Raw genomic sequence first — 22658 nt, 5'->3', positions numbered from 1 at the left:
AAATGTCCAAATGCAAATTTAGTCCTCGTACTTTCCATAATTCTTAAAAACGTCTCTACTAATGAAACTTAAAATACAGGTATCAAAATGATATTTTAACCTTTTTTCTTTTTTTAGTGAATGTAGATTCTTTTTCCTAGTTAAACTTGCATTTCCGTGAGTAGTACAAGGAGTGTTACTATCAACATTAGGTGCAATGAAAACTAATTACAGGGTTGGTAGTTGTTTTTAGTTTTTATGGTGGATCTCTATAGCAAACTTGGGAAGCATTATTGAGCAAACTTTGTCTTCCAAACTTGTCTACATCACGATAATTATATTGAATTGAAAGATATCATACAAAACAAGGGGAGATGAGACATCCCCATGGCCCAACGGCTACAGAAAGGACTTTTGATTATCCATAATATGCACAAGATCATAATTACAAAAATAATTGGAAAGTGAACACCAGGTGGAAGCAAAGTGTTTTATGGAATCCCAAAGCTCTTCCCTGCTAGTTGTCTCATCTTTGAATACCTTCTAGTTTTTCTTGAATCACACCTCTTAAAGAAGCACCATAATGGCATTGGTCCACAAAATACGACCTATATTCTGAAGGGAGTTCCAAAAATCAGCTTGCTAGGAAGGATAATTTGATAGTGATCAATTATGGAACCTATTTTAGAGTTTAACATATGGACTTCAAGGAGGAAAATTGACTCAAGTTCATTTAGTGCTCCTCTTAGTGTTCTAGGAGATAACAAATATTTTCAAGAGGATGTTTGCAACCAAGCGGATTTAATTGGTTCAGATCCACTTAAAAGATTATTGACTGTTTTGCTTAAGAGCATCATTGACTGTTTTACTTCGAAAAGTGATTAAATTATCACTTGGATTAATAGAGGCTTGGTGATAGATCAAGACAGATTGTTCTGAAAAAGTGATCACTTTTCTAGAAGGGGGTGATATGCTCCTCGGAAACTGGTGTCTCCTCTTTCTCCAAAATCACGTATCTTACCCTAGCAGAAGCGGATCTAGACCACTCAACTGAAGTCTCTTTTTCGAGCCCAGGGAGCCTATTGTCGGAGAATCCTTACACCCCTTGGCCGAATCCTCCTCAAATATCCCTTTGGAGTTCCAGAATATCTTCCACAATGAAAATGATGTAGGAGTCAAAAAGATGGGCGATCAATTAATGGCACTTGAAACTTCTCAGCCAGCCATGGATCAGTGTAGAAACTTGGCAGAAATTGAGAGTGAAACTAAACTTGGGCCAGTCATATCCTCCCAGAGCCTTTCCCCCTTAGTAAAGAAGTCGTTGAGGCTCTCTTAGAGCATAATTTATGTATTCAGGAAATTTCTCGCAAGAGCAGTACGCATAGAAAGGGTGGGGCCTCAAAGAGGAAATTAACTAGAGAAGTGAAAGCGTTGTGCTAAATAGTTGGGGAAAGGAAGCCGTAGCAATTAGACTAAGTAGCTCCCAAGGCCTTGAAGGTTCTCCATGTTAATTATCTCTTGGAATGTCAGGGGCCTGAATGCCCGCCCCAAAAGAGTGTTGGTGAATTACAATCCTGAGGTTGTTATCCTTCAGGAGTCGAAACTCAACGAGATTGATAGGTTGGTGAAATCTCTCTGGAGTAGTCGTCACATTGGTTGGTGGCCCTTGAAGCTAGTGGCTTCGCTGGTGGCATCTTGATTATGTGGAAGGAAGAAAAGATCACCGTGATTGATCCGATTCAAGGGCAATTCTCTCTTTCTATTTTGTGTAGAACTAATTACGATTTTAGTGGTTGGATCACAGGTGGTATGGCCTTTCGTCTTTTAGAAGCAAAGATCTTTTCTTGCAGGAGCTTTTGGGCTTGTCTGGGCACTGTAATTGCTGTTGGTGTACCGATGGGGATTTCAATGCTGTTAGATGGGTGAATGAGAAGAGTTTTGGGATAACATCACTAGAAGTTTGAACTTGTTTAACAGCCTTATTGAAAAGCTGGATCTTGTTGACATTCCCCTTCAGAATGACTATTTCTCTTGGTCTAGGACGGGAAACAAACCGGCTGCTTCCAAGATTGACCGTTTCCTTCTCTCCAAGTCTTGGGTCAATTATTTCAGAGAGAGAGAGCTGACAAGCTTCCTAGAATTATATCAGATCATTTCCCAATTCTCTTGTCTTTAGGGGAGCATCCGTGGGGCCCAACTCCCCTCAGATTCGAGAATTTCTGGCTTGATCATCACTTGTTTACTTGAAATTTAGAGGGCTGGTGGGCAAATTTTAAAGCTGAGGGGTGGCCTATCTTTGCTTTTGTGGAGAAGCTGAAGGGGTTGAAGCCCATTTTAAAAAGTTGGAACAAGGAGACTTTCGGGAATGTGTTCTTTCATAAGAAGCCTTGCTGGAGAAAATCGAAACTTCGGATTTGATGGAAGACTCAGGTCCTCTCTGCTGATATTGCTAATGACAGAGATGATTGCAAGGTGGCTCTTCTTGAGACTATTATAAAAGAATAGAGGATTTGGGCTAAAAAAGCAAGATTCAATGGCTTCAGGAAGGAGAGGAAAAACTCCAAGTTCTTCCACAGATGGGTCTCCTCGAGAAAGAGCAAGAATATTATATCAGCCTTAGAAAGTAAAGATGAAAGAATCCTTCTTCATGAAGTAGAGATTGTGGGTGAGATTCTTGACTCTTACTCTATTCTATATGGCTCCAAGACCTCCCATCCTTTCACTTTTGAAGGCCTTGATTGAAAAACTAAGTCTCCAAGATTCCTTATCTCCCTGGAAGCCCTGTTTGATGAGAAAGAGATAGGGGGGCTGTGTTTGATATGGGAAATCTCAAATCACCTAGCCCTGACGGAATGACTGGCGAGTTTTATAAAAAGTCGTGGAACATCTTGAAAGCTGATTTAATAGGGGGTGTTCCAGGATTTTTTTTTAAAAAACGGTATTATTAACCAATGATGTAATGAGACTTACATTTGTCTTATCCCCAAGGAAGGCTGAAGTTGGGTGATGAAAACTCTAGCTTTTTCCACTGTTTTTTGGCAGCAAGAGAAAAGAAAAATCTAATCACTGAATTGATAAATGATCAAGGGGAGCCAACCAAATCGTTCTGCGACATTGAAAACCTTATTTTGGTATTTTATGATGCTTTATATACTTGCATTCCTGGAACCAGATACTTACCATTATTTTTAAATTTGTAATGTGGTACTCACTCCATCTCAAAATTTTCCTTGATAAAATAGTTTGGATGGATTGGTTTGAATTAGCAAGAAGAAATGCTTCATCCTGGTGCATTTTATGCAAGACTTTCAAAAATTTCTCCATACTGGAATTATGTTTAAACTGTCAGGTTTCTTCCGAGAATTTTAGTCTTTTTGTCTCAATTTTGTATTGTATTATTTTTAGTTGTCAGTTTTTCATTTGTATTATTGCGCGTCAGTTAGCAACTATTTTCGCTTGTTTTGTATTTTATTTTGTTTTGTCTTGGGCCCTTGATTGATTGTTGCTTTTATCAATGTTTTCAAAGCGCAAGGCGCACCTCAAGGCGACAAGTCCCTTGATCGCCTCAAGGTGAGAGGTGACAAAAAGGCGACGCTTAAGCGAAGCGAGGCACAATGAATGAATGAATAAATAAATAATATATGTAGAAGTATAATATAAGTTTATATACATATATCAAAGCCTCAAAGATTAATAGTAATAATCTAATCTATAAAATTTAACAAAACTCTAAAAGTGAGTTTAAAACATCATCAAATGTCAAATTCATCATCTCTCCATCTAAATCTAAGGTCTCCTCCATGTCCCTGACTGAAGAAACACCTTTCAAAAAATTTAATATAATAAATTCCAATTTACATAATATTATAAATTAATAAGTAGATAGATTCTCCAAAAAGAGTTAATAAGTAGATAGAATATAAAGTAGCTAATCTTTATAAAAAGATCTCAACCCACGATATTTATTATGTATAATATAATATCCTTTTATTATTTAAAAACTCACCAAGAACTCATTTAAAATAGAGATTTACCATTATAATAGTAATAAAAAGCAGTGACCCAGCACAAAACCAACCGACAAAAGATATCAAATTTACATTTAAACCATTTAATGAAATTTATGATTCAAATTTCTTCTCAAATAAAAGAAAGAAAGAAATCGGTGATTCAAATTCAATAGTTTCAAAAAATTGAAAAAGAAAAAAACAGAAGGGAATCAATAGATAAATCAGGAAGTTGAAGAGTCAGACTCGTACGAGAAGAAGTTGGAGAAGAGTCGCTTGTTTGCAGTTAAAGAAGAGTTCTTGTTTGCAAAAGAAGCCAAGGTGGCGTACGTTCAAGAAGAGTTTGTCTTTTTGGAGTTTTCTTTTCATTGTAACTCAAAAGTACCGTTTACATTTGTTTCTCTGTTTCTCTCCTCTTTTAAAGGTTATTGTGTTTTTGAGCATTAGTCTCTTTTCATTTCTTCAATAAAAAGTTTTGTTTCTTTTTTTCTTTTTTTTTTTTTTTTTTTTTTTTTTTTTTTTTTTTAAGAAAAAGAAAAAAGAAAAAGTGACCAAGACGACAATTCCTCCAAGAAGTCTGAACTTCAGTCTATTTTAATGAATCTAAGTGTTGTGGAAACAAGAGAGAAACTCCCTATATATAAGGGATTAATACAAATGAGGTAAAAGGGGTTAACCTAGTAATTAACCTAAGATTGCCCTAATCCTCCCCTCATCAAATGGACAATCTTGCAAATGATGCAAGTCCTTTCCTCAGCCTGACACCTGCAAAGAATACAACTGTGCAACACAAGAAAGACCGTCTTTGAACATGGTCCATTATGTTGAGTTTGTTGACTCACCTATGTAAAATGTGGCACACAAAAAAATTTACCTTCCTTGGGATTGCAGTCTTCTTGATGAAGGTGAAAGAGAGGCATACGAAAAAGGAACTGCAAGAGAACCCTCTAGAAGGATGGGGTCCACAGCTTAAAATCTCCTCTCTCTGGGAACACCTGTGGATCTTGGAGGACAGAGAGGAGACGAGCAATATCTAGCAACTCCCTATCAGACAGATGGCGAGTGAAGGGAGGATAGCAATTGTTATCCTGTTCTTTTTGTGAAATAAAAAGGATGAATCAACTTTGATGCTATGCAGATGCAGTTGTTCTATAGTTGGGCCAGGATGTCTATGAAACTTGAATGTTAAATATGTAAATAGATTTTCTCATTCTGTAAGCAATTGATTAGATGTGATTACTGCACTAATAACTTGATCTTTGTGTTTATATAGGATCTCTCTAGTCCTGTTTTGTCTGCTGTTGGAGAGCGTTATTACAAGGTTACTGCTGAAGCATTGAGGGTATGTGGGGAACTCGTCCGGGTTGTTCGTCCTGGTATTGAGGTGAGTTAAGTTTCCTTTTAGATGTAGAATTTTAGTTCCTTGGGCCCATTTGATAATTAATTACTTTTTCATATTTTTCAAAATACATGTTTTCATTTTAATTAAGAATGTTATTTGTTCTTTTTATTTTTTTTTGTTATCTAAGCCATATTTGAAACCAGAAACAATACCCGCTCCCAAAGGGGAAAAAAGTTCTTTTTATGTATTTGAGATGATGTGTTTTGGTTTCATATATGGTTTTATTTCATTCATCAATGAAATTTATTTCTCTTCTTAAAAAAGAAAAATATAAAAATAAATATAGGTTTACTAATGAGATTGATGTAATCTAAGAGATCAGAGAATTCTCTCCAAGAATCAAATCAAAGTCTTTAGAATCAAAAGTTATGAATAAAGACAATTCTCTATTTGGAAAGCAAATTAATCTTAATCCTAATTAATCAAAGAAACTAATCCTAAAACTAACAAACTAAGGAAGCTAATTCTAATCCTAAATAAAGGAAACTAAGAAGTGATGGAAAGCTCTCTCCTCTCTCCCCCTTCCTCACCAAACTTCCCATAATCGTCCCTTCGCCATGACCACCATTGTGCCCCCATCACCTCCCTCCTACCCCACTTGTTCTATCTATACTCTGTACTTTTTGGAGAATATATTTCTTATCATTTAATTAGATAAAAGGTACTATATATATATATATATATATATATATATAAGAGAATGAGAAATCCTAATCTAGGATATACAAAATTACAATAAAGGACAATTGTACATAATAATTTAAATATATCTTATAACACTCCTCAAGCTGGAGCTAATATGTCGATCAGGCCCAGTTGGACAAAAGTGTATTGAAACTATAATCGTAAAAAAGCTTAGACAATTTACACCAAGATATAGTAGTATTAAGGACATGATAAAAAAAGATGTTGATGTGCTGGATTTTGTTGTTGAAAAGACAGTTGTTTCGTTCAAGCCAAGCCGATTAGAGGAAAGCTCTAACTAAATTCATCCAAAGGAGGCCTTTTATCCCCTTAAAAGGATGATAATGAAGAGCATGGGAGAGGAAGGGTGGTTACAAGTGGGAAAGGTAGCAAGGCTATTCTTCTTTGTGTACAAACTTGTGAAAAAATTCAGGAATTCCTCAACAATTTTTGTTTCTGAGAGAAGACTAATACTGGCAGAGGAAATGATTTCGAGAATAGTGTTTAATCTTATCCTAGTGGCAACAATACGATGGAAAAACCTGGTGTTTTGGTCACCTTCACTTAGCCAAGTGAGCTTGCATCTTTGCCTCCAAAAGGTTTCCTCTTTAGCCACCACCAAGATAAGCTGAGCCTTTAGGCTCTTCTTTTGAGCTCTCAAGATAGGCGAATAATCTGACGACTCCTCCATACCATCAAGTAACATGATTTCCACAATAATCTGATTATTTTGGGTGTGCACGCACCCAAAGATATCTCTGTTCTAGGCTTTCAAAACCTCTTTTAGACCCTTCAACTTTTTAACAAAATCGTGCCCCAGGTGCTTGATTAGAGGAGTATTTCTCCACCAATGATAAAAAAGGTCTCCAAAATCTTTATGATGTAGCCACAGATTTTCAAAGCAGAAAGGGGTAGGGCCCCATTTGTCAACACCAATGGATAGCAGAATAGGGAAGTGGTCGGAAGTTGGTCTCTCCAGTCTCTTGGAGGTAGTATATGCAAATTTCTGTTGGAAGGTATCTATGATAAAAAAATGGTCAATGAGTCATCTTCAATTTGCTGATGATACCTTGCTTTTCTCTGCTGCTAATCGATCGACTTTGACTCATCTGTTTGAGGTTATTCATGTCTTGAACAAGCATTTGGTTTTTCTATTAATTTCTCTAAGAGTGAGTTGTTGGGGGTTGACCTTCCCGAGAATGATTTGGACTGGATGGTGAATTCATTTGGATGCAAAAGAGGCCATTGGCTTGCGACTTATCTTGGTCTCCCATTGGGAGACAACTCCAATTCTATGAGGTTTTGGCACCCTGTTGTTGAGAGAATTCAATAAAAGCTTCATAATTGGAAGTATGCTTATAAATCTAAGGCGGAAGGCATACTTTCGTCCAGGCCACCTTTTCAAGCTTGTCTACATACTACCTTTCTCTTTTCCGTGCCCCTACTGATGTTATTAATAGATTGGAGAAACTAATTCATGAATTTCTTTGGGAGGGTTTCCGTGGTGAGGATGACATGTATAATGTGAATTAGGCAACCACTCAACGTCCTAAGCTTCTGGGCGGCCTTGGTATAAGTAACTTTTGATGTCATAGTTCTACTTTTCTGCCAAATGAATTTGGTGGTTTTTATATGAACTTAATGCATTGTGGAGGCAACTTATTGTGGCTAAATATTTCTCTCCTTCATGTATATGGCCGTCTATTACTTGTACTTCAACCAAATCTTCGTGGAGGTTCATTTGTCAGATTGTTGATATGGTTGCTTCTCGCACTCAGTGCTCCCTTGGCACGGGCTCTACTATTTCTTTTTGGAAAGGCTATTGGCTTTGTTGTGGTGTTCTCTTTGTGGTTTTCCCTTATTTGTTTCAGCTTACTAGGTCTCCTGATATTATGGTGTCTGAGATGTGGCTTGCGGATTATGAGGCTTGGAACCTTCGTCTTCGCCGTAATCTTCGTGATTCTGAAATTCACGAATGGGCTTCGTTATCTCTATTACTGTCTATTGTCAGATTTTGTGCTATGCCCAATTTGTGGAGATGGTTAATTGGCCCATCTTCTTCATTTTCCGTGAAATCTGTCATTGATGACTTCATGGTCTTTTCTGAACCTCCCGTGAAGGATTTATACTTATCTAGCAGGATCATTACTCGAAAATTAAAATTTTCTTTTGGGAGCTTAGTCATAGTGCCATCAATACTGCGAATCGTCTCTAACATCGCATGCCTTATATGTGTCTCTCTCCTTCTTGGTGTGTTATGTGTAACGTTCAGGCCGAGTCCCCTGCTCATCTGTTTATACATTGTTCCTTTGCCTCCTGCTTCTGGAACGATATTTTGGACGCTTTTGGGTGGTCATCGTTTGTTCTCATAATATTTTGGACATTCTTGACTCTCGTTTGGTGGGGGACACCCTTTTACTGGCACAAAGAATATAGCTTGGCTGGCTATTCTGTGTGCTTTTTTCTAGACCTTATGGGGTGAACGTAACAAGCGTCTCTTTAGGGACTCCATCTCATCTTTTGACTCTTTTATTGATCTTGCTCTGTCTACCGCTTTTTATTGGTGCAAATTTGGGCACCCTTTTAAGAACTTTACTCTTTCTTATTTATTTTCCAATTGGAAATCTTTTTGTAATCACCTATAGGTGTTTGGGGTTTCCCCATATTTCATTTTTTCATGAAATGTTTCTTCTCTAACAAAAAGTAAAGGAAACTAATCCTAACCCTAGTCAATTAAGACCAAGATATCAATTAATAGTTCCTCATCATCTAGTTTGAATTGAGCAACCTCCATGTTAGTCTCATCGATTTTTTCCTCTTCCAATGCAAGCTCCTCTTCGATCTGTCTACCTTTCTTATTCAACTCGTCTTCAATTGATTTTTTATTTTCTTCTACTCCGTTCATTTTTTGTGCAATTTCACAGCCCACTTGGATGAGTTCTTGATCTTCTTGAGTGACTAAATGTGATTCTTGATGGTTTCTTGAAAAATCTTGAAGATTATAATTATGCCTTTCTTGAATTTTTTCCAAAAGAACTCAAATTTCATTCATTCTCTTTCAAAAGTCCTCTTGATAGATGTTTTTATTTGAATATATATATATTTTTAAAAATGTTTCGACCTCCAAATTTGTGTTGGAATGATTCATGGGTGTTCTTTTATATTGGTGATAATAATTTCTTTCACACTCAAAATTGACGTCGATATCTTGAGAAACCGGTTTGATTGGATCATCGGCCTCTTTGTTGATAATGTCGCCTTGTTATCCTGTTCCAAACTGTATTAGAATCTTCATTAGAATCGCTAGAATCACTATAATCAAGTTTCAAATGTGGATAATGATAGGTTCTTTAAGAAAATCGAGTACAGGTGAAATTATTATGTTGGAGTTCTTCTTCCTAACCACTTGAATCAGAATTCCAACATTGCTTTTGGGAGGAAATTTGACTTTCTTGCCTATACCAATTGCTATATTTTTTCTTTGCTATCTTCCTTGATCGGTAATAGTCCATTCTTGCAAAATCTTGAAAAAAAATCTTGGTATTTTCTTTCTTTTCTAAAATTTAAAGGGTTCTCTCTATATAGATGTGGACTGTTCAATAACGAGTACTACTCATGAAACTCCCTCTTGTGATCAGCGTCGCCAAGAGTTTCCTGGTCTTCCACTGGCGGCAATCAACGTTGGCCTAGACAGTTGCTTTGATACTAAATTGATGTAGCCTAGGAGATAAAAGAAGAGAAATCTCCAATAATAAAATCAAAGTCTTTATTATGAATCGAAAGTTGTCAATACAAGAAGTCAATCTCTCTATTTATAGAGAATTGGAAAACAAACTAATCCTAATCCTAATTAGTTGAAGAAACTAATCCTAATCCTAATAAACCAAGGAAACTAATACTAATTCTAATCAATCATGGAAACTAATCCCAATCTTAATCAATTAAGGATTTGCCCATAATACCCTAACTTATCTGGATCCTAGTACACCATAAAATAAAATTTGGCCACAATTTCAGAATTATTCTTTTAAGAGTGAAAAGCTATACAAATAAACGGTTTCTAAATCAGCTTAATCTTAAAAAAAAAAAAAACAGAAAATAAGTTCAGAAGAGATCTTAGGTTTTGCTTGGTTTAATCTAAAAATAGAAATTTTATAAACAAAAGATTAAATGATAAGAGAGTCTCAATCTGTGCTTTTAGATATGTTTTTGGTAATAGTATGTTAATCATAGATTCATAGTTTTTGAATGGTATATTAATCATGGTTTTCCCCTTTTAGTGTATTTTTGTATTTTCAAACTTCTTTAAGATTTGGAAACACTGAAAAGAAACCTACATAACAGACATTCACTATCAATTTTATTCCATGAATCTAGAAATAAGAAACAAAATTCAAATTGTATATGAAACAAGCTCCTAGATTTTTGAAATTTGGTGATGATTTATAAAATATTTGAAATCTTGAAAATATGAGGTAAGAGATTAAACAAGCTTATATTTAAAATAATAGAAATTAGAAAATAAAGAATATAATGGACTCATAGTGCTTTCAGTATATATATATTTTCTCTTTTTTTTTTTCAACATCTCTATCTTTTTCCAGGGGCAAGGTTTTGATTTCAAACAATATGTGCATCCCATATATAATGCTATAATGTCACGGCTGACTAATCAAGATCAAGATCAGGTGTGTTAAAACTTCCAAGGTTGAACAACATTTTACTCCTTCGATCTACAACTATTGCTCGTTTTTATATTTGATCTTGAAGTTTTTCTTTAAAACATTGGGTCCTACTGGGGAGTTAATTGGCATGCTCTGTTTTTCTTTTAGAAATAATGACAGTTTCAAATTTTATACCTTCAGATTTTATTTTAGAAATTGGATACTCAAAGTGGTGTCAAATGATTGGCATCTTCATTATGCTTCTGACGAAGGATGCACTTATAGCCCATTGGGCTTACAAGTTGGAATGTTGGATCAGATCATAACGTAACTTCTAGTGTAACTTTTCAGGAAGTCAAGGAGTGCGCCATCTCTTGCATGGGGCTTGTTGTGTCTACATTTGGTGACAATCTCAAAGCAGAGTTAACAACCTGCCTTCCAGTTCTTGTTGATCGGATGGGAAATGAGATTACCCGACTTACAGCTGTTAAGGTTAGTTTGTTGCTTTCCAGTTTACATGAAATGCCTTGGTTTTTATTCTCTAGTTCTAGTTTCATCTTGTTTTTATTCTCTAGTTCTAGTTTCATCTTTCAGTCCTTTGTTTTCCTTCATAGTCATTAGTATGCTATTTCACATTTAGTTAAATGGGAAGAATTCTGAGATCTTTTTTTGGGAAGGACATAACGGGTAGCAAGCTCTCTCATTTAGTTGGACTTGCAATCCAGAATCAGGCTCTTTTCTCTAAATGGGGATGGAAACTCATGTTTGATTCAAATTCCCTCTGGTGCAAAGCGGTTCGTAGTATTCATGGGCTAAGAAGCACGGACACCGACACGCGACACAGCGACACACAGATTTTCAAAAAAGTAGAACACGACACGTTGGGGACACGTTTTTTTATTAAAAAACTTAAATATATGTCGTGTAATAAACACATTGTGAAATATTTCATTTAAAGACATCATTAACAACCATACAATTCATGAAAATGATGATAATAGATGAGATGACTAATGGTCCAATATCATAAGTCATAAGATGACTAACGGTCCAATGACTAACAGAGGTTTGGCCGTGGAGGTGTGACCGATTGCCATGGAGTGCGTTTGGGTGTGGAGGTGTGGCCGACTTCGTGGAGTGCGTTTGGGCGTGAAAGGTCGAAGGAAGGTTGAAGGAATGAAGGTTTTGGGCATGGAGGTGTTGAGATTGTTGGCTGGAAGGTCGAAGGAATGGAATGAAGGCTGGACAGTAGTGGAATCTGATTTGAGATTTTGAGAAATTAAAAGAAAAAACACAATAACCCTAAAAGCTAATTTTTGGGCTGAGCTTTTGGGCTTAAAAATGGCAGTTTCCTTGTTTTTTTCATTCTAATTTTGCAGGTGACGTGTCCTGAACATGTCGCAGCTGTGTCCAGCCGTACCGGGGCATGTCGGAAATTAAAAAAATAAAATAAAATACCGACTGTTGGACACATGTCAGCGGCGTGTTGGGGCGTGTCGGTGTCCGACACCGACACTTCGCCATCTTAGGAGTGTCGGTGTTTTATAGTTCATGGGAATAGTACAAATAATTGGCATACTTCTGGAAGGTTTGGAAAGAGTTTGAGAAGCTCATGGGTTAGTATATTAATTTGGCTCCAATTTATATCTATTGCAACTTTCAAGCTTGGCTCAGCAAGAAGAATTAGTTTCTGGCTGGATACATGGGCTGCTAATTCCTTGTTCATACATCATTGCTTCTCCTCCCTAGGGGTCGATCTTTGACCATTGGGATGAAACTTCTTGTTCATTGAATATTTTGTTTTGAAGACTTCTCAAAAATGATGAGATTATCGATTTCCAGTAGTTGCTTGGTGTTGTAGCAAGAAGAAAGGTTAATGACACTCTGGATTCTCGTTGTGGGGCTTCTGATTCATCCAAGAAATTCTCTGTAAAATCTTTGCGAAAACAATCGACAGCATCTTCTCCTATTTGTAAGGAGGTATATTTAGCTTTATGGCACTTCTAAGCTCCCAAAAGAATCAGTATCCTTATTTCGGTAATGGGTAATGGTTCATTGAATTGTTTAGAGGTTCTTAAAAAAAAAGCTCCCCATACCCTATCTTTCACCTACTATATCTCCAGTTTGCATGAGGAATAATGAATCCTTGATTCTTTGATTGCTGCTCATATTCAAACAATTGTTGGTGGATGCTTTTCTCATTTTTCAACATCCTGTATGCACCATCCACATTCTTCGCGTCTTCAAATTATATGAAATAATAGAAATAGAAAGACGTGGAGATGTATATTCTTTTGTGGTGTTAGAGAATTTTTTCTATGATAGATTCAGACTTCAGAGCATGTCAATTTGCCAAGGATGGGAAGATCAAGAAAAATGTGGAAGAGGAAGTAGCTCGGTTTTTCCTTTTGATAAGACAGGAAACTTTCAGTTTCAAGCCTAGCTACTGCCAATCAACCTAACCCTAGCCACCTTCGTAGTTAGAAATAGTTGCATTGTTGTCAGGGGACGTAGTTTCACAGCTGCCAATCCCTTTCGTCTCCGTCTCCATCCTCGTCCTTGATTTTAGCTTCTCGTCTTCATCCATTGCAATTTCTTGGCTTTGCGATATCAATTCTTGTTACTGACCACCATCTACTTCTTGCCTTTGTCTGTTCGCTGTCATTCATTGTCTTCACCGCTGCCCTTCATCGATGTTTGTCACCAGATTCTGATTGTTTTTCAATTTTGCTTGTTATTTCTTCGGTTTTGGTTGGGACTCTTATGCTCGTTTAAATCTAACTTTGCCTTGATAGATGTGAAAAACTGTTGCATTCGAGACATCTTCAATATGATCTAGTAGGATTTGAGTAACTTTGGTATCTTGGTCAAATCCTTGATTGATTAGGATTATAATTAGTTTCCTTGATTGATTAAGATTAGGATTATTTTTCTTGGTTATTAAGATTGAGATTAATTTCTTTTATTAATTAGAATTAGGATTAATTTGGTTTTCAATTCTCTACAAATAGAGTAACTATCTTCTTCTATTGACAACAATTAATTGATAATAAAAACTTTGATTTGATTCTGGGAGAAAGTTCTCCTTTTATCTTTTAGGCTATACCACAATATGATTTATATGGAAGAAATGGGAAGAAACCAACAAGTTTCTCTTTCAACTCCTCTTCTTCAATGGTTCGTAAGTGTTATGGTTGAACTACTGCAACTTCCTGTTCATTCCTTCTTTCATAAAAAACTTGAGGATAATTTTGGTGACCTTCATCTAAATCTTGAACATTGATCTAATAAAAGTCACTCTCATCCGGAGTTTATTAAAAGTTATGACGGTTGGACATCAATTAAAAACTTACCCTTGGAATACTTGGAACGATCCATCTTTGAGGGTAAAGGCAAAATATAGGTGGTTTGATCGGCATTGCCTCCTAAACCCTTAATCTCATAGTGTTCGACGACTCTAACTAAAGTTAAAAAAGAAACAAAAAAAGGAAAAGAAAAACATCTGTGGCTTCATTCTAATAGATATTTTTTTTTGAAAAGGAAACGGTTCATTATATTAATAAATAGAGAGGAGCTAAAGCTCAAAGTACAAGAGAGTTATACAATGAGCAAAGTGGAAATACAAGTGCTTCTAAAAAGATCAGGAGGTGCACCTGGACGTCTTAACTAGGTTGACACTCCCTTAGCACCTTCATCATTTCCAATTCTAACCCATAACTGGGAGAGACATTAACAAGATTACAAAATGAGAGGACAATAACCAAAGAACAATCGAAAATGAAAATTTAATAATAAAGCCAAAACAGTGGCCTAAAACTTATGGAAGTAAATAAAAAGTTCAATGAGTAGTGCTGAAATCCGATAGTGTTTAATGCTGTCCCAAAGAGGGGGGGNTAAAGCTCAAAGTACAAGAGAGTTATACAATGAGCAAAGTGGAAATACAAGTGCTTCTAAAAAGATCAGGAGGTGCACCTGGACGTCTTAACTAGCACCAGGAGGAGGCTTGACGACGGGCGGTTTCAAAGCGGTGTTGGCATCTAGTAGCTTTGTTATAGAAAATCCTTTGATTTCTTTCAAACCAAAAGTCTGTCAATAAGGCTTTTACTGCATTACACCATAACAGACGGATGGATTTGTGGAGAATGGGGCCGGCAAGGAGTTGAAACACATTGCTTTTGAAATCATTGCACAAGATCCATGAAAAGTTGAAGAAACACAGCAGTTTCTTCCAACACCAATCTGAATAAGGGCATGTAAAGAAGAGGTGAAGGGAGTCCTCACTATGTTGTAGACAAAATGGGCAAATTGTGGGAGAAAGGGAGGATGCTGGTTGCTTTCTCTAAAGAACTTCGGCTACATTCAGCTGACCGAAAAGCATAATCCAAATGAGGATGTTGACTCTTCTTGGACTCTTTGTAATTGATTCTTGTTGTTAAGGATAGTAACATTAGTAATTTCTCTCTCTGATTTGTTAATATAGCTCCTGTCGACACTCCAAGTTTACGTAATTCACTTCATGGTAATTTATCATTCAAAACCTTTTTAAATTCCATAGATTTAAAGAGGATGAAAAAAGGTAACGGAGGATGTTTTATTTATTTCTTTATATTTTTTATTAGAATGAAAGCAAGTTGATTTGATTGAAGTCGATGTTAGTTCAAAGGCAACTTTGGTACAGGATTCGCGTCTTAAGTTGAAAGATCCAGATGGATGTGGTCCTAATGTGGTTGTTTTCCATATGAAGAGCCACTAGATCTAGAAGAAGACAAGTATTCAAAGGGGACTCTCCATAATTTATCATCTCCCAAACTTGCTACGAATACTAATGAGGTGAAGTCGATTTACCAGTTTCGTCACTTTTTTTTTTTTTTTTTGAAAAGGAAACACCACTTTTCATTTGATGAAATGAAAAGAGACTAATGCTCGAATTACAAGAAACTACTAAAAATAAGAAGAAATAGGGATCAACAGATGCACTTGGCTGTCTCAACTAGGTTGGCACACCCATAGCAACCTCATCATATCCCAAAATGAACATTTTGAATACAATAGAAAACCATGTATCTAAAAATACCATTACATAGATTGAATGAAAGCATTCCAATTAAGACAAATATCTTGAATAGAATAATCCGAAAAATTCTTGGAAAGTGAACACCAAGGAGAAGCTTTAACTCTTGCAATCGCAAAACGTCAAACCATTGAAGAGACTTTTCTTGAAAAATTTGCTGATTTCTCTCGAACCAAATTTCTGTCAAAACTGGTTTAACTACATTAAACCATATCTGAAGCGAGTAAGCTTTTAAAAAAGAACCGATGATAAGCTGAGCCACATTCTTCTTGAAAACATGGCTGAAGATTAAATGTTGCAAACAATTTCCTTCATGATTCCAAAGAGTAATGATATTCAAAGAACATATGTTGGCTGTCTTCAGAATTCTGCACCCACAGGGGGCAGATGGAGGGCAAAAGATAATGATTTGGCAGCTTCCTTTGAAGAGAGAAATTGAGAGAACCATAAATCATTACCCAAATTATAATATTTATTCTCCTCGGACAGCTTGATTTCCATAAGTTTTTGTACAACAGACTGTCCATTGGTGAAGATGAGTTCAAATACTTGAATAACGATTTCACCGAAAAAGCACGTGAAGCATCTAAAGACCAAGATCTACAATCTTGCCCATTAGCTATCCTTTTACCTTCTAATAAAAGTAAAAGATTTTGAAAATCCTAAATTTCATCATCTTGTAGTAATCCAAAAAGAAATTTTAAAGCCATTACCAAGTTTAAAAGATGCAAATAATGCAATCTTTTGCCAAACTCGGGAAATAGTAATCCAAGGACTTCTAAGACCTCTCCCTTCTTTTCCAGCCATGCGCCATTCAAATGAATCACTGCCATGAATACTTTTTACTACCTTACACCAAAGAGCTTCTTTTTCGTGCATGAACCTCCAACCCCATTTTGTCAACATAGCCACATTTTGGTTTTTTTGATCACCAAAACCAAGGCCTCCGTGTTTTTGTTGTCCGGAAATTATCTCCCATTTGACTAGGTGATTAATCTTGCTTCCATCTGAACCTTCCCAAAAGAACTTTCTCATAATCTTCTCTAGTTCTGAGATCACTTTCGAAGGCATTGCAAAAGTTCATGTAATGAATTGGAATACTTGAGAGAACTGCCTTGATCAAAGTGAGTTTACCTCCCCCTGAAAAATTAAAATGCCTCCATCTGTCCAGCTTTTTCTGAATTTTATCAATTATTGGCTGCCAAAAAGAAACATTTTTTGGATACCCTCCAAGAGGGAGACCAAGGTAAAGAAAAGGTAATGTTTCTGTTTTGCAATTCAAACTAGAAGCAGTGGCCAACACCCTGTTTTCATTCAATATTAACTCCACATAAAGCATATTTTTCCCATTTAACCTTTTGTCCCGAATACCATTGAAATAAATCAACGGCATTAATTAATGTCTTCAAACTTTTGTCATCATCTTTGCAAAATAGTAATGTATCATCAGCATATTGGAGGATAATTTTGATGCTTGTTACCCCGAGTGCTCTGAGGGTAATTTTGATGCTTTAGAAGAATCTTGTCTCTATTGATTTTCTCTTCACATTCGATACAGCCTCATAAGGTCATTTCACAATAGCATCAGTCTCTGGATCCTGTCAGGTTCTTTAAGCAATCTGTTATCTCTATCCCTAGGTCGGACATTCAATTTATGTGAAAGGGGTCTCAAACCCCCTTCTCCTAAAGTAGATTTATCTTTTGTTGATTATGATGAGGAATCAGTTGTAAGTATAAGTAGTGAGGAAGATGAACTTGTTATAGAGAAATAAGAGTAACGAGAGTTATTATCAGAAGATTTATCTACAGAAGCCTATAATGATCTATTTCCAAGTGTAGGCAATTTGTCACTTAGTTCAGAGCCTATTGCAGTAGTAACACCAGTGCCTATTGGATAAAGCTTATGCATGACTTCTTTATGGATAATTGAAGATTGGATTTTTTATTTTTCTCATACTTCTAGTCATCTTTTGACTATTCTTTTATCGATAAAAGCTAAGGAGCAAGCTGTCCTCATCCTTCTAGATGATATGGCTGGTTTAGAAGTTTCTGTTTGGTTGGTTTGGTTTCTAGTGAGGCTTTTGATTATGCATCGTGCAAGTCAGTCCTGTTTTGGTTTCATTCTCAAGCCTCATCTGCAATCAAAGCTCTAATTCATTTGAGTTTCAAGTTTTTACCCTCTGCTGGATGACTCTTTCAGTTGGAAAGATCTTTTGTTTATTGGATTTTTGTTGTCATTTAGTATTTGAAGACCTAGTCTCTCTTTTCTACTTTGTATTGTTCTTGTTGCACTTTTATTGTAGTTGTATTTTCAATTTTTCTTATTTTGTTTCCTTGTATTTAAAGCATTAGTATCTTTTCATTTCATCAATGAAAAGTCTTTAGTTCCAAATAAATTATCTTCTCTAATTGACAAAGCAGACAAAAATAAATTATCTGTAAAAGAAATCAGCTCAAGATCAATGGCACTAAGTGAACTTCTATCTCCATATTTAACGGAAGAGAGGAATTATCTCCAAAAGTGCAAGATATTGTGGCTCAAAGAAGGAGATGAAAATATGGATTTTTTTCACCAAAGATAATTTCTCTCTTGAAGATAAAATTAGAAAAAATCTTGTTGAAACCCGTGCAGTTAATGGAGGTGGAAAAAAAAGAGAAGAATTTGAAGATGTTGATTTGGAAATCGTCACGAGTGAAGAAGAGAAATCTAGCGAAGATGGAAAAGAGGTATTGAACATCAAAACTTTAAATGCCTAGGCGGAAAAAATCGAGCAAGAAGAGCATACCGATTGTGTTGGAAATCGATTACCACAACATCAAAGAACTTGAAGCAAATGGTGAAGAAGATGTGATTGTCGAAGGGTTCTCTTTGGAAGCTAATTCTTTTGTGATTGGTCCTATATATTACGGTTTTGAATGAGCTTGATGGAAACGTCTTTTTTGGGTTGATGGTTGATGGAAGAGTTCATTTTTTGGTGGCAATATTGAATTTTCTTTCTCGGATTACTTTTTTAATTGGAATAATTTTGTTCCAAAACGTAGGAGGTTGGTTTGACTATATGCCATTGAACTAGTTTAATTTATTCCTTGATTGTTTTATTTTTTCTTTTTAAAACTCGAAGACGTGTTTTCTTTTTGGAGGGATAGAATGATGTAAGAAGAATGAGGTTAATTGAGTAATATTCTAGGTTAATTCTCTTTTTACTCCCACTTGTAATAAAGTCTAATTCTTCTCCCTCTTGTGTGTAACAATTATTATCACTTCAATAAAAGATGCACAAGATTGATTTTTGGACGAGTATTCCTTTTGCGCTTCGATTTTCGAAGTTCTTTTGTGATTAAACTGTAGGCAATATTCTGCTTGATTGGACCCTTTTTGTGCAGTGGGGTTCCCTTTCTGAAAACTTAGTTTTTTATATGCCCTTCTGTGTTCTTCTCCTCCTCCTTTTTTTTTTTTTGGCAATAAAAGTGGGTGTTTCATATAAAAAGGAAAAAAAAAAAACGTATAGTTCATCATTGGTATATTTCATACTACTGTGTTGAAAATCATACTATTTTTTTATATTAAAAAAGATGTAAAAAAAAGTATGATTTTCAACATAGTAGCATGAAAAAGATGATTATATACATATGTATTTGAAAAAGGATGTTTTACATAAAAAAATATTAAAAAAGATGTTGAACTACAGGTACCGGAGCTTTATTCTCTTGTCGTCTATTTGGGTAGTTCATCTCTCTCTGTCTCTCTCTCGAAGCGAATAGAAGTTCTTATATAATGAAGTTCTTATATAATGACATTTACATCAAGCTAAGGGGGGTTACCAAAATCCCTTCCAATTAGTACACATCAGATATCGCTAAGAGAATGATTACAGAGAGATCTATCAACCCTGCACCAAGTGGCTGCTGTATACTAGATTATATCAAATAAATAAGTGTAGTTTTTCTTCTTTCCGTTAAACAAAGTGTCATTTCTTACAAGCTGAGTGATCCAAACGAAGCTCCTAATCAGAATCAGCCACAATTATTTCCTTTCATTTTTGAAGGGGTGTGAGGGACCATAGTTATGTGTTTTCAATGAGATGTTGTGCATAGGGATGCTCCAGCTGAAAGCCTGAAAGAGAGTTGAAAATAGATACAACATGGCAGCTAAGAAATAAATGGTTTTCAAGCTCTCTGTCTAGCTTGCAGAGAGTCGAATATAGAGAAGGCAACTGAGGGATTGGAGTGGTCTGTGTATTTTGGACTGTGTAAGGCTTCATCTAGTTTTCTAGTTTGTTGTATGTTTCTAGTGTTTAGAAATTATTGTCCTCTTTCCATAAAAAAAAAAAAAAAAAGAAAAAAAAAATATTACTGTCCTCTTTCTTGATTTTATTATGTCCTTTCTTATCCAACAAAAATGTTCTCTGTTTCTTATTAAATATGGTACTGGCTTAAACTCGAATATTTGGTTCCAGGCATTTGCTGTCATTGCTGCTTCTCCACTTCAAATAGACCTGTCATGCGTTTTAGAGCATGTCATATCAGAGTTGACAGCATTCCTCCGGAAGGTATGAAAACTATTGCGTGTACTAAGTGATGATTATTATGCTTGCACTTGCAGATACTTGTTTCGTTCTATAATCGGCTGTTATGTGACTATGTTGATATACGTATGTTTGAGTTTTTTTGTTTGTTTATGGGGGAAAAACAGGCCAATCGGGCATTGAGACAGGCAACTCTGGGGACTCTAAATTCACTTATAGCTGCTTATGGTGATAAAATTGGCCCTTCAGCATATGAAGTCATTATTGTGGAACTTTCGACATTGATAAGGTTTTAGTCTCCAAAGCCACTCTTCCCCTCTCCCTCCATTCTCAACCCTCCCTCCTGGTTGCTGTTTGTTTCACTCATGATTGAATTTTACATCGTTTTGGCAGTGATTCAGACTTACATATGACAGCTCTTGCATTGGAATTATGCTGCACCTTGATGGGTGACAGGAGGTCAAGCCCAAGTATTGGTTTAGCTGTTCGGAACAAAGTCCTTCCTCAGGCACTTTTACTAATCAAAAGTTCACTTCTGCAGGGGCAGGCACTTATGGTATTGAGATTTCTGGGATTGTTTACGTTTCATTATACCCTGATTTATCATGTCTACATGTGAGGAACTATTGGTATATTGAATTGCAGGCTTTACAGAGCTTTTTTGCAGCATTGGTCTATTCTGCAAATACGAGCTTTGATGCCTTGCTAGACTCTCTTCTTTCATGTGCTAAACCATCACCTCAGTCTGGCGGTGTTGCAAAACAAGCTTTGTTTTCGATAGCACAATGCGTAGCTGTTTTATGTCTTGCTGCTGGTGATCAAAAGTATTCCTCAACAGTAAAAATGCTAACAGAAATTCTGAAAGATGATAGCAGTACGAATTCTGTAAGTGTGTGTTTTTGTGTCTTTTAAATTTTAAATTATTATAATTATTCTATTCATTATTTTATGTGAAACATGTGTTATGGTTGGACCAGTACCTAGTTTATTCGTTTGGGGCCTGCTCAATTGGTATTCCTTAGGTATGTGTCGCTTCTTAGGTATGTGTCGCATTATGGTGAAACTTCAAAAAGAAAGAGATGTAGCATCAATCGTGCTGGGGAAAAATAAATGTTTTGAATGTAATTTATTGTAAGTTGTGTTAATAGTATTTGGTGTTCAGTTCATTTTTTGTTTCGGTTTACTTTCCTGTCCAAGATTTGACAAGTCCCATGTGTGTGTGTTTTACTTTCCGGTTAAATTTTTTCATCTGAATAATATTTTCAAATGGCACTTTGGTGTGCTTATAAAGAAGCCTATTGATCGATGGTAGAGTCCTAGCTAAGAAAGGTTTAGGGTATAAATGAAGGTTGTGGACATGGAGCTGCATTAGCTTGATGAGGTATTCAGTCCTTGTTAATGGTAGACCGAGACCTATTGATCAATGATAGAGTCATAGCTAAGAAAGACTGCGCGTATAAATGGAGGTTGTGGATTTGGAGTTGACTTAGATGGGTGAGGTACTAGGTCCTTGTTCATGGTAAGCTGAGGGGGAGGATTTGTGCCTTGAGAGGACTTAGGATTGCTATAGCTTTTAAAATAAATTGCTGATAGTGGCAGTTGTGCTTTTAGTAAAATCAACACTAATATGAAACATGCAAGTGTTTGATAAAATCAACACTAAACCCTAATATAAGCATATAAGTGTTTGGTAAATTTTAGCTTTAGACCTGAACAAGTTGGTCACAGTGTTTGGTAAATAAATACTAAATTATCTTGTTTTAGATATAATAGACATTGTTACCTTGCTTCATGTTTAAGTCCCAAAGGACTACTGTCCTTTAGTATGCCTTGTGCTTTTAGAAACACAACTAAAAGAAGAGTGGGAGTAAATTTCTTTTGAAGAGTTGTTTTGAATTTCTTTTGAAGTGTTGTTTTGTAGTATCTTCATCTATATATATTTCGTTCACCTTTGTAAGGAGTTCATTTTCATCTTGTAAGAATCTGACTCAATAATTCAATTTTGTAGTTCATGTTGCAATTGTCCTGGTGTCTAATTTTTAATTTTGCAAAATCAGGCTAAGCAGCACCTTGCATTACTCTGTCTGGGGGAGATTGGGAGAAGGAAGGACTTGAGCTTACATGCTCACATAGAGAATATTGTTATTGAGTCATTTCAATCTCCCTTTGAAGAGATCAAGTCTGCTGCCTCCTATGCTCTTGGTAATATTGCTGTTGGTAATCTATCCAAATACTTGCCTTTTATATTGGACCAGATCGATAATCAGCAGAAGAAACAATATCTCTTGCTTCATTCACTGAAGGAGGTATGTACATCGGATGCCT

At 35.9% G+C, this 22658-nt stretch overlaps 1 protein-coding gene across 2 annotated transcripts in view; it reads left to right on the top strand.

Annotated features, from left to right (window-relative positions):
- The window catches only part of LOC120090282 (cullin-associated NEDD8-dissociated protein 1), a 48959-nt gene that overhangs the window by 21311 nt on the left and 4990 nt on the right, over positions 1-22658 (top strand). For both annotated transcript variants that reach the window (XM_039047851.1, XM_039047853.1), the window contains 8 exons: positions 5260-5370; positions 10677-10760; positions 11088-11228; positions 20265-20357; positions 20501-20622; positions 20727-20889; positions 20979-21218; positions 22391-22639. In XM_039047851.1, coding sequence (XP_038903779.1) covers positions 5260-5370; positions 10677-10760; positions 11088-11228; positions 20265-20357; positions 20501-20622; positions 20727-20889; positions 20979-21218; positions 22391-22639 — 1203 coding nt within the window. The remainder of the gene's footprint in view (positions 1-5259; positions 5371-10676; positions 10761-11087; positions 11229-20264; positions 20358-20500; positions 20623-20726; positions 20890-20978; positions 21219-22390; positions 22640-22658) is intronic.

Source organism: Benincasa hispida, chromosome 11 (assembly GCF_009727055.1).
Source record: "Benincasa hispida cultivar B227 chromosome 11, ASM972705v1, whole genome shotgun sequence".
Classification (NCBI taxonomy): domain Eukaryota; kingdom Viridiplantae; phylum Streptophyta; class Magnoliopsida; order Cucurbitales; family Cucurbitaceae; genus Benincasa; species Benincasa hispida.
This window is presented reverse-complemented; position numbering and strand designations above follow the sequence as displayed.